The 16,220-nt window shown below is 44.4% G+C and overlaps 2 protein-coding genes across 2 annotated transcripts in view; one reads left to right on the forward strand and one right to left on the reverse strand.

Moving 5' to 3' along the window:
* The window catches only part of LOC131282248 (Krueppel-like factor 7), a 239,345-nt gene that overhangs the window by 87,629 nt on the left and 135,496 nt on the right, over positions 1–16,220 (reverse strand). The gene's annotated exons all lie outside the window — the stretch shown is intronic.
* LOC131282249 (cuticle protein CP14.6-like) lies at positions 773–1,338 on the forward strand. Its single transcript, XM_058311661.1, has 2 exons — positions 773–787; positions 907–1,338. The coding sequence occupies exons 1-2, from the start codon at positions 773–775 to the stop codon at positions 1,336–1,338; spliced, it is 447 nt and encodes a 148-aa protein (XP_058167644.1).

Consider the following 16,220-nt stretch of genomic DNA (forward strand, 5'->3'; position numbering starts at 1 on the left):
ACTGAACCGTATTCTGAAACTTTCCACACATTAAGTTCAATTACTGCAGATGTTGTTGAAGATTTGTTTGATCACTATTTTTTTTTATAAAACCATCTAACTTTTAAAATAACAACTCAGTTTTACTAACACAAGGTGTATTCACCAAAGTTATACTGCAGGGTTTATGCAACCTGGGGATATCATTTTAAATATGACATTATTGTAACTATTAAATTAAGACATAACCCTCAAATAAAGAGCTAAGAATTTAATATTTTTTCTCTAGCCCTTCTTCACAGAACATTCCCGAAACGTTTTTTATTATGATAGAACGAGCTGTATTTAGAAAAAAAGTTTATAAATGTTCATAACATTTCATACACCGCTAACGAACAATGGGAGAAAAGAAGAAATCAAAACAAATTGTTACCATAGGGTAATTTTTTTCGGCAAATCTTCCACTGTGTCCCACTGTGCGTGGACCAGCGCTAGGAAAGCAGTCCACCAGCTGATAGATCGCATGATGAATAAAATTCATCATCATCCTCTGCGCGAGCCCGGCAAAGGTTGAGCCGAGCAGCTTCGCACGAAGCCTCAGGTGCACCACCGACGGAGGTCGGATAATTTGGTAACGCGGTGATCCACCTCCAACGGAACGTCGGACGGCCCGGGTGCCGCCGCGTATAAAAGAATCGACAAGTGCAGGGAACAGTATCAGTCAGTCGCTAGCTTGTTCTGCCGTCGCTAACCAATCGAAAACCCGTCCGCGTGTTGACTGTGATTTGTGAAGATGTTCAGCAAGTTGGTGAGTGTTGTGCGGAGTGGAGGAGGTGGTACCAAACCGCTTGCTTGAGGGCGTTCCGGGAGTGTCATAATGCGTCATGCTCACCTTTCCTCGGGTGTTTGTGTTTCTACCTTACCTAGATTACCCTGGCTGCGTTGGTGGCGTGCACCCTGGGGGCGCCTCAGAAGCGGCTGGGAGTGCCGCTGGTCGGTACGGCCGAGTCGCAGGCGGTGATTCTGGCGCAGGAGCACAACCACGACCCGAGCGGGGCCTACAACTATCGCTACGAGACGAGCAACGGCATCTCGGCGCAGCAGACCAGCTACGACGGTGCAAACTCGGTCGGCGAGTACTCGTACACCGGACCGGACGGAGTGCTGTACCGCGTGGCCTACAACGCCGACACGTACGGGTTCCAGCCGCAGGGCGCCCATCTGCCGGTTGAACCGCCAGTACCGGACCACGTGCTGAAGGGGCTCGAGCAGATCCGCGCCAACCCGCCAAGGGATCCCGAGTTCAATCTGGCTGCCCTCGATGCCCAGATTGCGCGGCTAAGGGCCACCCTCGGCTAGGGTGAAAAAATTGAGGGGGAGGGGAAGGAACGCGGAAGTTGTGTCCCTAAGGGTTGAGGAGCGTAGCTGAAGAGGAGCTACTTCTTCACTGCCACCATACCGTCATCATATGCTACTTGTTCAGCAATTATACACGTGATTTAAAATGATAAAATAAATAGTTTCGAACGATTTTCTAAATGACTTATTTCTGATTGCTTCGTTGATTTTCGATTAAAGAAAATAATTAAAAAATAAATGAAAAACTGTAATATTTATTTCTAATAGCTTCGGTGATTTAAAAAAAGAAAATAATCATACAAGTAAATAAAACGATATTTCTTACAAACGGAGTTGCACGAACAACTGTAATACAAAGAAGTAAAAGCGGATAGTTACACAAGAAAATTACGTAACAAGATCGCAACTGTATGATTATTAACTTATTTAAAATATTATAAACTACATACCAATAACGGATCTAAACCTTCCCATTCTTACAACTCATTTTTATAAAAAATATTCCGACATTCCATTTTACAGTTTAAAGTAAAGATGCAAATAGATGACAGCAGCTTTCGTTCATCAGAAACTTTCGATCGTCTTCATTTCAGTGGAATGAAAGTTTTCGAACGCATCATGCGTTCACACGACTCACAACAAATTAACGTAAACTGTCAACCGACAATCGAGTAAACAAATGATCGAGTAAACAAACTTAATTGTAAATGAGCTTTATTATTTCAACACTAAAACTAATGATAATACTCATTTAGCATTGTGAACCATGCGAGTGAACTTAAATCCCATAAAACGACGGTGTTTATTTTGTCAAACGATCATTTTAAATGGTTTTATACTATTGAGTCCTTGTAGAGCTGTCAGTTGCTCAAGTTGTCAAACAAATTTCATTGGTATTTTTGATTTCTCACAATCGAACGGAAAACTATCAAATATGTATATCTTAGAATATTTTCCACCAGACTGGACACTATGTTCCACTTTAAGCCTATTGATCAACTCCTAACTTTGTAGCAAATAGTGGGACGAACGCAGGGAGCGGCCCAAAACAGTTAATCATATGCCAGTTCGTGGCAGCTGGCAAATAGCATGACTCGATACGATTAGAATCAATACGGCGCTGATTTATGGTCGCCACGGTGCTGCTCCGGCCCCCAGACACTGCATTTACCGCACTGCACCTCGCGTCATCTGCATCCCAAGGGCGTTTCGAGAATGCATCCCAGCGCGTCCCACGGTCGATGCTTTGATCCGCTCGCTCGCGAATTACAAATGGTAAGCCGTTAATTCGATCGGCTTACCTCTTTTTTTCCCTCTCATAACTTTTCCCGTTTTCCTCCCTGACTACGTGTGTGTGTGTGTGTGCGTCTGCTAGCCGCCAAAGTGAGACAATAATCCCAAATTTATTATACGAAATTGCTTTTAATTGATGCCCGAAAAATTGGAACCCATTTTCTCCATACCCGGCCATTCATACACATACGCACAGAGGTACAGTATTATCCGCAGTTTATTTCCCTACCACCCTTCTTGGCCCCTTCAGGCCACCGGGGAAAGGGGACAATAAAAATGCCCGTACGCTATAAACCGCAAAATAATGCTGTTAAAGTGTAATAATTCAATATCGCCGCATAAATACGGCGGACGGTCGGAAAATGAGAAATGGGACTGTGCCAGACCTCTCGCGCAGCGCAGATATTTGACTTTCGGGAGAGTCGGGTTAAAATACAAAAGAGGAAGGAAAAAACCCGCCTGGAGCCGGCCTGAATGGCGTCGCATTGCGCGATGCATTTGTTATGGTCTGCCGAAGGGATTGCCTTTTTCTTTTTTGTTGGACGGATTACAATCGGCCCCCCGAAGCGAAAGGGACGAAAAACAATCAGGATGGAGGATGTTCAATCCACAATAATTCGGAAAATCATTATGAGTACGCGAATTGACCGGTGATTTACGCAAGAGCGAACACCGACCAGGTACTTAATGTAGTAGAACCGGACACGGTGTCAAACCATGAGTGTCGGTCAGGTTATGGCCAAAGGAGTGCGATCATTTGTCACGACAACCCAGAATGCCATCCGGAAAACTGGAAGGAATTTTTGTTCGCTTTTTCGCTCTCCCTCCCTCCATAGTTTTTCTGTGAGGAGCTTGGTTATTCACTTGTTTATCCCTAAAAGTACCCTTATTCTAATTTTTTAACTTCTCCCAACATGTGATTAATTGTGGGGATGTCCTGGCGTTTGGTGGTCACCTCCGAGAAGTACAACCAGCAGCAACGGAAAGTAGACGAAGCCAAACGAACCGACATAAACTATGCCCGGAAAGCTGAACGCCAAAACCACGTTAATAAAGTGCATCCTTACTTATTTACCCTATTCGTGCTAAAAGTGTGCAAAACCCTTCTGGAACAACACTCCCGACGAGTTATCTCGCCGTCTACACGTGAAGTGCGGGTCGTTACAGTTGCACACTCCACATAATCCTCTTGGAGAGGGGGTTGGGGGGGGTTTGGAATGGGCTGCTTTTCCGGCCCACCCGAGAGCGAAATGAAAAATTAACATTCATTATGCTCCCAAGCGGCCCGAGAGTCCATCCCGACGTGCTACAATTAGAGGTAAGGTTTATTTCATAAAACTGCACACATTAATGCTTGGGTGCTTGGGCCGCTAATGGGAAATTAGGGACCATCAGACGGTGCTTAACAATGGGGCTCATTTTGGGAGGAAATTTTTCAACAGGTCGTGTTGTCCTAAAAAATTTCCATCCATTTTTTACTTCAATTTTTAAACCAAAACACAACAGCCATGAGAATGTATATTATAGTATACAAATGAACAAAAAAAAGTTGGCACACACAAATTAACTTAACGTACATTCAAACCATCCACTTCAACCTTCGCTTTCGCTAGGGAATTTTATTTTCAACAAACACTTCATCACTGCTAAAACACTCTTACCATCACACTTGGTTCGACTTCACCAGAAGCCGAGGTGGGAAATGGAAAAATGTGATTTCCAGGAATGGGCGAGAACCATTTTCTTCTGCAAAATGCTTCTTCGCACCTTGCGGTCGCCGGAGGATCGCAGCCATTTTAGTTTTTACTTCCGCTTCACGGTATCCGCACACACATACGTACATGCACAGGATGAAGGTTTTATCGGCGGGTCCTACAACCCGTCGAGGCTGAGGTTTGACTCTCTCCAGCTGGTTCCTCGTTGGTTTGACGTGGGGGGGAGAGAACCCCGGGAAAGTTATACATCCAGGCAGCAGCAGTACCTTTTTTTTAAGTGCACAACTATGTTGCTAAACGAATTACGACAGCGGCGCGTCCGTGTGCTCAACGAGCCGAGCAGCGGAAAAAGGATAGTGGTCGCCCACCACGAAGGTGGCTGAAAATTCACGACTCGTACGTTCCGGTCGACCGCTTTTCCATGCCTGGAACCCCACGGGGATGGGGAGGGACTGCGTTATCCGACGGGCGTGAGGATAACCAGAAAATGCAATAAAACAGTGCAAGAATGGATGCACAGCACGCAAACATCACCAGCTCGAACACACACACACATCCATGCCCACAAATACACGCCGAAAGCTAGCATTCATCTGGAAAAGTCAGCAGGAGGTGTGAATGAAATATTCCCTGACACGTTTTTGGACGGGGATAGGGGTGCGGGAGGGAAAAGAGACGCTGAACGCGGAACTTTTACTTCGCACCCTGTGTGGTAAACCTCGGCTCCGTGTATTTGTGTAGCGCATGCAGATGTTGGCCAATAAAAAAACCCGGCAAAACTGGAAGTTCTTTCCCTTCCAGCGCTCCAAAATTCAAATCTGCAGCAGACATTTTTATTTCGTACCTTTGCCTTATATGAAGAATTTTGTGTGCACTTTCTACGAGCCGGCTCAGTTGTGGGTGAGAGCTAAGAAAAGGAGTTTTCATGAGAGTGTAAACTTTCACCACCGCCACCACCACAACGGTCTTGTGCTACCTCAAACCTTCTGCCCGTGCCATCCTCAAACGCGAACACCAGGCACGTTTGTTTGGGTAATGTTTGTCACGTTCTTTGGACACGACCCAAACTGTCCCTCCAGTGTTATTTTCTAATGCCCCGTGGAAAGGGGCACACGTTTCCGCTGCAGTTCGCTAACCATCCCGGACGGTGCAGATCAGTCTTCCGAATTCTACGAATGCGCCATGCATCGAAGAGAGGAAACACCCAACGGGGAACGTGCTGGGAGCGAAGGGCGTAATTTAAGGACGAAATGTGGTGCATAAAATGCAGATGAGGTCTTGAAATGTAGGATGTAAACCGAGAGATTTTATTTGTGTCCCGATTGGGTGCAGGATGCCCTAGATTGTTAGCAAACGGTGAGTGGATTCGAAAATAAATATTTACTTGCATCACACTTTGCATAACATTTAACATGAAAATAAAAATAATTTCAACCGAAGTGAAAAACGCGAAAGGGTAAAGAAAAGGAATTTTAACTTCCGGCCAAATTGAAGAAACCATTTATAACGATTACCAATGCTCCTTACGAGTACACTTGCACGGACTGGAAAACTTTTTCGACGAAAACAAACGAAAACAAATAACTTCACTCACCTCACCTAGCGGAAGTCCGTTGGTCATTGAATGGAAATGGATAAACTTTCTTATCACAGTTTGAATGGGATTTGTTATTGAACCTGCTTTACCTCAAAAGGCAGTCCATTCAACTTATAATCTCGCCAATTTAAAGCAATGGACTTCAGAATTGAAGTATCTCATTGAACAAGAGCGATGTTTAAAGCCAAAAGTTAACGTCTTAACATAATTGTTGGCAACATTTATGGGTTTGTAAGTTTTCTTCAGTACTACATATACAACACATTCTCATAACAAACAATATCTAATTCCAAAAGGGGTTGATCTATTTCAATGTCGTTTGCCTTTCCTACAAACTTTTCTGTGTAGTCTTTGAAGTCATGAAAAATCCTCCAGCATAATTTGCCACATATGGGAAAAGTCAACTTTACTCTTTGCTTTCAAGCATCTCGTGTTGAAGGGATTTATTTCTTACGTTTAGGTATCTAATACAAACGTCGAAGAATCAGACATTTGGGACATAAGAAAAACCTCCTTTCTCCGTCCCATCATTAAGTTATCAATAAAATCCGCTCCACTGGTCACGGAGGATTTCATTCGGGGGAGTTTTTTTCGTTTTGCGAAAAGTTTGCCCCGAACCGTCTTGGGAAATTAAATTTTGTCATCATCGGTTCGGCGCGGTCAGCGCCGGTTGTGACTTGGAGGTTGTTCATCTCCTTGCGCTGTTGCTTTTCTCGTTCAGTCCGTCGAATGAATTTGTTCAATCGAAAACCTCATTTATTATTTAAAGCCCAGCGTCCCCGCGGTCGAGAAACAAGGGGTCGTGAATTTGTGTTCGTTCGTTTCACCATCGGAGGGAGCGCGTGTGTTTCGCTGCCGATTTTCCTTTCGTTTTCCTCCGACCTGGCTGTAATCGGGGCTCTCAAGAGTGCCCCGACAGTGGTTGATTTCTATCCTCAAGATCCTTGCCCCTTTTGTTCCGGTTGCCGGAGCCACGGACACCGAACACGGTGGAAGTGGGATGAATGAAATCTATTTAGCAATTTAGGGAGGCACCAGGGAATCCCAGCGGTGGGGGGAGGGAGCCTTGTGTTTCGAAGTGATTTCGTTCGGTGCCGGTCTAAATCTTGGATGGCGCAAGGCGATACCGGGTACCAACAGATGGTGCCATTATTTCCACCATCTTATTACGTCTACATTAGGTGCGTGCACCTGAGCAATCTCGACGAGCGCTCGGCAACGAATGACTCGTCTGCACTCCGACTTCACCAGGCACCATGGCTGGAGTGCTCTCGACCACTCCCGCCAGACGGCCGAAGAAGGCCTTGTTTAAAGTAGCGTTAAATGAAGTGGAAGATTTAATTAAATTTACTCAATCAAAAAGGCGCACTCTGATTGCGCCCGGAAGGAAATCCTCTGTGGTTTACTAGCTATTCGCAGCAGTTTGCCACCGTTCGAGGCCATCCACCCAGCAGGAGGATGCTGCTGCGATGGCCATTCCGCGAACAGAGGGACCAGTACGGCGTACGAACAATTCGCACCGCTCCGGGTGTATCGATGTTCGAAGTACTGGCCTGGTCTTGAAACAGGCTTTCGTCCTGCCAGTGATTTGTTCCGGATCACACTGGAACCCACCTCGCTTTTGATCACCTTTCAGCATTATTAACAACATAAACATGCACGGTGTTGTGTCTGGCGCATAATGCCACGGCTTAAGCAGCATAATATATTTGATTTAAGGATCATGGCATCAATGCTTCTGATGGCCATCAATTCAAGCGTACCGTTTTCGGTACGCGATAGACGAAGGCTTTAAGTGGGACTTTCTTAAAGAGTTGTGTGATTCAGATTCAGTTTCATGACTCGGAATGGTTATTTGCGTTTGAGAGATTCATAAATCTTTTTACGAAAGATTCTTAAACCTCAAAGATTTAACAACAGACGAAAACTGATGAGCAAAACATGAGTAAAGGGATTCCTTTTTTTGTCGCAAAAAAATCGATTTGTCAATCCACGCAAATGAAAGATCAATGAAAGATTGGTTAATATTCATTTAGGATTCGAAAGATTTCTGAAAGATGCATCCCGCAAAAGATTCATAGGGCACAACACTACCCTATTTCGTTGGAACAGAACTGACATACTTTCCTAATAAAAGGTTCATTTCGGTTTCGGGATTTCTTCCCGCTCGAGAAACAAAACAATTCCATCCCAAACAAGACTATCCACTTTCTTCATTAGATGGGTTGCTATTTTAGAACATTTCCTCATAACTCTCGTGTGCATTGTGCTCAAGTTTTTCTTAGTTCGAACTAAGACTTTCGTCTTTGGTTCAGCGCTTGTCCGGAAAACTTCCGACAAAACTGTATTCCAAAATGAATAAAAACGAATAGACAAAGTACTGCACTATTTGTTTTAAATACTTCAATTAGGAAGCTCAATACGCCGGGCTCTCAAACTCGCGGCACGGTGAAGGTGAAGGCACACAGTCCGGGGAAAAACAAGAAAAATCCCGAACAATGACGGCAAACGTTAGTCGAATCGTCGTTTGGCAACAATGAGCATTTTCAAATGAAGCATTTCCCACACCGCCCCTGCCGCCTTGCTCCTTGCGCGATACTGATCGTTTGCCAGTTTAAGTTTCTCACTCTGAATGTGGTTCCCAATCGAACGGTTTCCCGCCCGGCACCCGGAAAAACAACCCGCACACGGCGCACACTAACGAAGGCGCAAACTCTTCGAATGCGGCGAAGCGTTAAATAAAGTTTTTCGAGGTTTTCTTGTTCGGTTCGGTGTGGATGGATGTTTTTTTTTCTTGCGTTTTAAGCTAGTGTCTTTCATCAACAAGATGCCCATTGAAGTGAGAACTTGGCGCAGAAAGTGGCAGAGAAATTCATTGCAGAAAGCAAACGTTTCTGAATAAAAGATGATCGTTGTTGTGATGGAAGAAAGTTGAACACAATCTATTGAAAAATGTATCCACTGATGGTGAGGTGATTAATTTTTTTTTTATAAACTACATTAAGATTGTCTCATAAACTAGATTAGAGCAACAGAATTTTGAATTGATGTTTATACATTTGAAATAGAGTTTAATTCGTGCAACGTGGAAAAGTGTATTGCCTTAAAGGTTGTCGTCGCCGTCACTTTGCTCAAATCTTGCTCATCGCAACAACTCCGATTGTTTTTAGTTCCTTTTTGGCTCCGAAACGCGAAAGAAATCGTTGTCTTGTGCTTGAGGAGGAGCCCGCTGCGCGCAACGGATGATGAATGTTTGCCAGTTAGGCGGGAAGTTGGCAAATATTTTCGTTGGACAAATTAAAGTTTCGATTCAGTTTATTTTGCAACAGTGGCAACATTTCGCTGCTCAAACCATCAACCAAGAGCCTGGGATTCTTTATTTGCTCGTACCGCGTCTTGCTCCGTTTCTATCTTTTCGAACTGTGTCACCACCGTTCTACCCGGGGGAAGCCGGTAGGAAAAGACAAACTTCTCCGAACGAAAACATCAAGCACAACCGGAGAAGCAAATATACACACATACACTACACCTAACCAGCACCAGGGGAAAGGGGGACAAATTTTTCAAATCAAGAACGGAAACGCCAGTGGAAAATTGTGCTGACGAGACAGCAAAGACGCAGACGGACAGGCGAAAAGTGTGTCGGTTCGGATTGATACGGATACGGGTGGGCTAAGCCTGGGAACACGGAAAACCGAACCGAAACCATTGACCGACACGGGAAAATAAAAGCGACACCGATGGCAAACACAAAAACAACAACTGGGAAACAGACAAAACAAAAACCGGCAGCAAAATCCGGAGTATCCTTTCATCGATTGATTTTCATTTCCGACGTTCCCGGGGAATGATTTCCAGCCTCTCGCTGTTCGAGGCAACTCTTTGACCATTGACAAGGGGAAGGGGGAGGATTTTCCCGGAGGTTTAGCTTTTTTTTCCTTCGGTAAACTGAGTACCAAACACCGAACGACAACGATTCCGATCGAGGACGTGGGACTGTGTCTGTGTTGTGCCATTTGTATCGACTGCTCAACCCGGCACGATGATGCTGCGTGGGAAAGTCCTGATGCGAGCAACAGTGGTCACCACCATTATTCATCCATCGACGGTAGGGGGGACGATGCAGTATTATGAATAAAATTTTCCGATATTTTCTATTTTCTCCGCGATTGGAAGGCATTGCATGTGAGAGTGTATGCGCGGAGGAAAAGCGTTTTTTATCCCCCAACCCTAACTCCGACATGATGTTTCCGGACGACGGACAAACGGGGGACGTTGTTTTGTTCCTTCTCCATCAAGTACGAGTTGAAAAGCGGTGTAGTGTGGCGGGAAAAAAAGTCGTTACAACAAAGAGAACCAAATTGATTGCAAATGACTGCGGACACTGTGTGAAACAGTCGTTCGTCGGGAAGCACAATGCCCGAGCGAAGGAGGATGCATCCGAGGACCAATGTTGTAAACAAGCGGAGCCAACGTCAGCTGCAAACAATGTGACAAACGGTCGCTCGAGATGGAAAACCTGTTCGGAAGGCACAACCGTCCACGGCTCGCGGGATGAGCCTAGCGCAAAGTCAACCAATGCCTGGGAAAGCCTATTCGGACGTTACTTCTTCACCGGGATCGTGCATTCGGAGGCTTTGTGCCAGGTAAGGCAGAAGCTAGCGAAGCTTATTGACATCGGAAAGCCGGAGGAAAAAGCCCCACGAGCGGTTGGTTTTTTTTCTGCTGGGAAATATTGTCCAGCGACTCTTAAATTTTCCGTTCCATGCCAAGCGCAGGATCCGCTTTTCCACCAAATGGCTTCCAGTGTCCCTGGCATTGGATGCCAGTCGCTTTCAGCGGGAGATAAAATATATGTGCCAATAACAATGCAAGCAGCATGGACATTGAATGGACAAAATCCGAAGTACTGGAGCGTTAACCTCTTCTATCGAGCGATTGGTTTTGTTCAAATAAAAGGATTTGGTGGGCAATTGTGATGAAAATTGAGAAGTGATACAGCTTCAAGCCATAGAAGATAGAGTTCCGTACATGAAGGATATATTTTATCAGATCAAAGCAGCCCAGTTACAATTAAATTAGGTTTATAATAAATTATTCAACAAAAATACAGCACTTTTGAGAACAGAAGCCAAAAAATAACGTTAACAATATAAAAAGGACAGAAAACCACAAATACCTCACAACCACATAGGTGCAAGTGAAAACTCCGCACTGGAAAATCCTTTGATAGTTGCCTTCATCAGTTGGTCAGTTAATGAAACGGTTTGGGAACCTTTCTCGATACCTTATTACCAAGAACCCAAGCGACGATCAGCAACACTTAAATGCCCAAGCGGTGGGTGGGCTTGTGGGAGGTAAAAATGAAAACGCACAACTTCTCGAAAAACCAAAATGCTGCAGGCGATGGAAAATTTCCTCTATTTACGGACCGTTTTTTTAACCGGAAAAGTGTCACCCACGGGTAAATGAAGTGGTCAAATTCGTCACCACCATTTTTTTCCCCCTATTTTGTTTTTCGGTCGGTGAATCCTGTCCGCTTCACTTCTGGGTTTTGGTTCGAAGCTGCCTGCATGCGGGCGTCCGAGTTTTTAGAAAATCCTGTTTACACGGGATCACACTTAGGGGGCGATTTTTTCCATTTTCCATCGAGAGCAGAGAAAAACAAAAACACTACGGCCAAAGTGTGACGGGAGAGAAAAAAAAGTGCCGCAAAGACCAAAATCACCACCAGCATAATACAGCGTGGAAAAGCTGACTTCCGCATAGCAGCCTATAGCAGGATGGAATATTATATTTGGTTGACTGAGCAACCATAGAGGATAGTTGTGAATTAAATGTTTCGTTTGGGTGATGCTCTTCGTTGATTATTCATAATGAATTTTAAAATGGTAAAGATAAAGATTTGTACAATTTTGTCTATATTTACCAACGACTAAATTAAAGCATAAAGTGATTGTTATTTCGGTTGACGTTGTCCTTATGCTGATCGAAATCGTGAACCTTACCTGGAATGAAAAAAGGCAATAAAGAAATCATTACTAAGACGAACCACACAAAGAATAATCACGCACATACTATCCAACATTTTATGTAAACTGAGCCCAGGTTGAGAGCAGCCATATCCATTCGAGCCACCTGGCTCCATAAGGGCCCCGCTACGTCTGTGGTAGTAGCAAGCATCAATAGAAATAAACCGTTAAACACGTCCCGTTACCGTTACCAAGCGGCGCAAGAAACGCATCCGCACACGTCCAAACATTATACCATTAATTGTCCTTCGTTCCCCAACGCCCGAGTGCTTCTGCGTGTCGTTTTATGATTCCTTTCCCTCCACCGTTACGTAAGATGCTCTCCCGTCACCTTCCCCGAGACTCGCTTCTTCCGCTAACGAGGTGTCTTAAATTTTTATCACTTTCCGGCCAATGAGCCACCCCTCCGGCACCAGACAGGCTCTGATGGAATCGATTTGATGACGCGCTGGCTGAAACTGTTGTTGTGGCAGTTCACGCCAGCAAGCACAACCCAAAACATCCACCTCCCTGGTTCACGGTTGTTCGTTTCTCGACGTGAAACACCGGGCGTCTCCATTCGCGTTCCCAATGTAGTCATTAGTAAACCCTGCCCGGTCTTCCTGTCTTCGCCGTTAGTTTCGTCGAGCGTGGATGTGCGATAATACTAAAAAGCATCGTAATTATATTCTCATTTTCAACTACCGTTTTGAGGCTCCGCTTCCGCCGCCGGGGGGTTGCTCTTAGTACATGGGAGACTATGTGTCACCTCGAAAGTATGACGGATTTTTCCAAATCCGTTGAATGATTTATTTGTAACAAGGAAAGCGTGCTGTTTTATTTAAGTTTCGTGTTGAAACGAGTGATTTAATTTTATTTAATATTTAAAAAAGGTATAAAAGATAACAATCGAGTGACAAAAATGTCAAATATACCACATAGTTTTTAACAAACAGTTCGAAGTTGATATATTATTATCTTTTGTTATAGAATACCGTTGATGAGTGATAAGCCTTAGAGTATAACCCAAAAATTTATTGTTTCGTATCTTTGAAATTTTATTGTTACCATTACTAAAGCAAGGCATCTCAAACGATAAATGTTTTTCTACTTTCGGGAGTTTTTAATTTTTATTATTTCCACTGGCACAGTGCTCACATCAGTTTTATTTTGAGCACATCGCCTGACAGAGGTCTTTGCCGAGGTTGAGCTGCACTTGCAAGTGAGGAAAAAACCCCCGGTCGTTCGGAAATTGTGCCTGCCATGGCGTGGTACGAACCGTCGAGCACATCAGCCGGGTGCGCATCATCTTCTGTTTGAGTCTGATGCGAGCGTGAGGAACTCTTCAGAAATTATTAAAAAAGTTTAATTGAAGTTGGGAGCATTTCAATACAAAAATCCAATTAATTTTCATTCTTTTCCCGCACCGACGTACGGTTCGGTGCGCAAGGGCTCAGAAAAAAAAGGTGGGAGGGAAAATCGGCTTGCAAACCTCCGGGAAGAGGGTAGGAGTGCAGCTCAGGACTGCCGAATGGCAAGATGAACAACAGAAGAGACCAGCTGGGTTTCGAACAATAAAAGAGCAAAATAAAAACTCTCCAAAGATTGTACGAAAAAACGTAAATGCTGCGTGTCACGAAGGATGAAAAAACACTGATGTCGTTGTTTCTCGTTGCAGGATCTTCCAGCTGCAAAAGTTTTCCATCAGTGGACTGACATAGATAATGCTACCGTTGCGATCCGTTAGATGCAGAAGCTATGCATCTCTGCGGATGCTAGTGGCAAACAAAATGACGGCCGATGTGAGAAAAAAACCTTTATCACAAAGGTTAATTGAATGCATAAAAAGAAGCATAAAAAGGTTTATACGATCGATAACAAACACAAACTTGGATTTCAAGTTTAATGATAAACGAGATCACTTGAAAACACAAGCAATCTAAGAACAATGGGACGGTTTAAGGAAGGTTTAGATTATTATTATTAAAAAAATATATTTGATTGAAAATTTGCTATATAGCTCATTTATGTAATAAAAATCCGGAAAACACTCATCTTACCCTCACAGTATAGTACCACTTAAACTGCCAGCTTATGCGGTTCAACTTCCTTCATGCACACCAACTACTCACACGCCATATAATCTAGAGCAATAACCAAAAAACCCGAATCCCCTCATCGACACAACCCTAAAGCGAGAAATAAACGATGAATGAAAACTTTTGCGACACTTTAGCCGCCTGTCGAACGGAAAACACGCTAAAAGGAGCAGTAAAAATCGTTCCAGGAAACATAATTTCAAATTTTCAGTGGTTTTCTTTCGGTTCCGTTCGGTTCTTGCCAAAGCCCTGTAACGCATCGGTATCAAACGGTACGGAAAGGGCAAAGCTGGGGAAGGATAATAATAAGAATGATACCGACTAGAAGTCCGTGGTTTTACCCAATTTTTGTGTCAAAGTAAAAGTTACGCTGAAAGCACACGACCACTTTGGCATTTTTTTTTTCTTTCGTTCCTGTTTAGCTTGGATGCTGTTTTGCGCTGCACATCACTTTCATCCTATATTTTTCCAGATCGTTTTTTACTTTCCATATAAAAGGGGAACTCCGATTAGGAGCCTTCGGAAAACTTCTTCCATCGCTTAGTGTTAATGTTGCGAAACATAATTTTGCCACATTTAAGGAACACTGGATAAGACCGACGGGTAGAACCGGGGTTTGGTTAGTGAACCGGTTGATTACTTTTTTGTTCCAATCTTGTGTCTAGCTAGTTTTTAATTGAAAACGCTCTGGGAGGTGTTTCGAAGACGCTCCAATGCAATATGTTGGGAAGGGAAGGCAAAAGGCAATGTTCAAAATGTTAACAAAAGCGTGAAGTTGGATTGTGAAAACAGTTTAACCTATTTATAATGTAAAAGCTATTAAGAGATAACTCGAAATCCTTAAGAATGCTGCAAGATGTGGCAAGGGACACGAGAGATACTCTAAATTACGATGATGAATCGATGATAATTACATTGCGTGCCACCAGACCATTCGAATCCGGAATCATTTCTTCCAACCGCCCCCAAAAATGGGAATCCTTTCTTCGTCCACACGAACACTCGATTGTCAAATGTGTTCACCGAAGTTTTCTTCCCATCCGGCACGGAAGACGAACACAGTAACGCTTCGTAGGAGTGAAGTTTTAAATGGACTTGCGGTAATCAATCAAAATCTAATTAAGAATAGACCCGCGTGGAAAAGTCCGATTCTAAGCCATCGTTTGGGCAGTTTTTCCGAGTTGAAGTCGGAAAAGGGAAAAGCTCGTGCGAAGGGTTTTTGTCGCTCGACGTTCGACCGGTTTTCGGGAAGCACGTATGGAAGGACGAGTCCTACACCCACCCCCCTCTCCACGCACACACACACTCACACAGTCCCACTTGACGGGTAATGTTGACGCGAAGCGGTCTGCGAACCACAAAGACTGACCGCTTCTGCTTTCCCTTCCCTCGAGCATTCCGGGACAATCTCAATGCCGCATCCGGGGATTGCGTGGTGTTCGTGTCTGGCACGGGGCAAAAAGGACCCATTTTGCGATTGCTCTGCCACGTCTGTCACTCGAGTCACTCACCACAGGCATACACAATTCCACACACACACACACACACACACAAATACACGTACGCGTTACGTAACAAGAGGGAAGTGTGCATTGGAACGAAAATTCATTTAGAAGCAAATTAAATTGCCGGTGGCATATTCCCATTCGCCTGGGAAACAATTAATTTAATTGAGTTTTGAGTCTGTAAAATGTTGAAAACCGGTGACGAGGGTGCGAACCGCCGCCCGATCCCCACGCCGTCCCGGTGGCGCCCTCCGATTTCCCCTTTTTCGGCTCCCTTCTTCCGGCGGCCAGAAGCTGACGAAAAGAGGCTGAATGATGAATGAGGTGGCCAGCGGCAGTCGGCGTTGTCGTTGTCGTCGTTGTCGTACCCGTCACCGAATGATAGGTAATTGTGGACAGAGCACGTGCGAGAGCGCAGGAGAGCGCCGGCGGGAGGTACGCGGGAGAGGAAGTACCAGTTTTCTAGCCGAATGCCTTCGCATAATAAGAGTGCAAATTGTGGAAGGATATTCAATTTATCACCTTTTGCTCATCTTGAACGTGGTTGGTTTTGTTCCGCCCTGTGGTGTAAAATATCCTTCTTTGCCTTTTTTTAATTTGTTTCCCCCTCGATATCTCACATTAGGCGCACCGGGGCGAACATAATATGCGGAACTGTGCCG

The sequence above is a fragment of the Anopheles ziemanni genome, chromosome 2 (assembly GCF_943734765.1).
Source record: "Anopheles ziemanni chromosome 2, idAnoZiCoDA_A2_x.2, whole genome shotgun sequence".
Lineage (NCBI taxonomy): Eukaryota > Metazoa > Arthropoda > Insecta > Diptera > Culicidae > Anopheles > Anopheles ziemanni.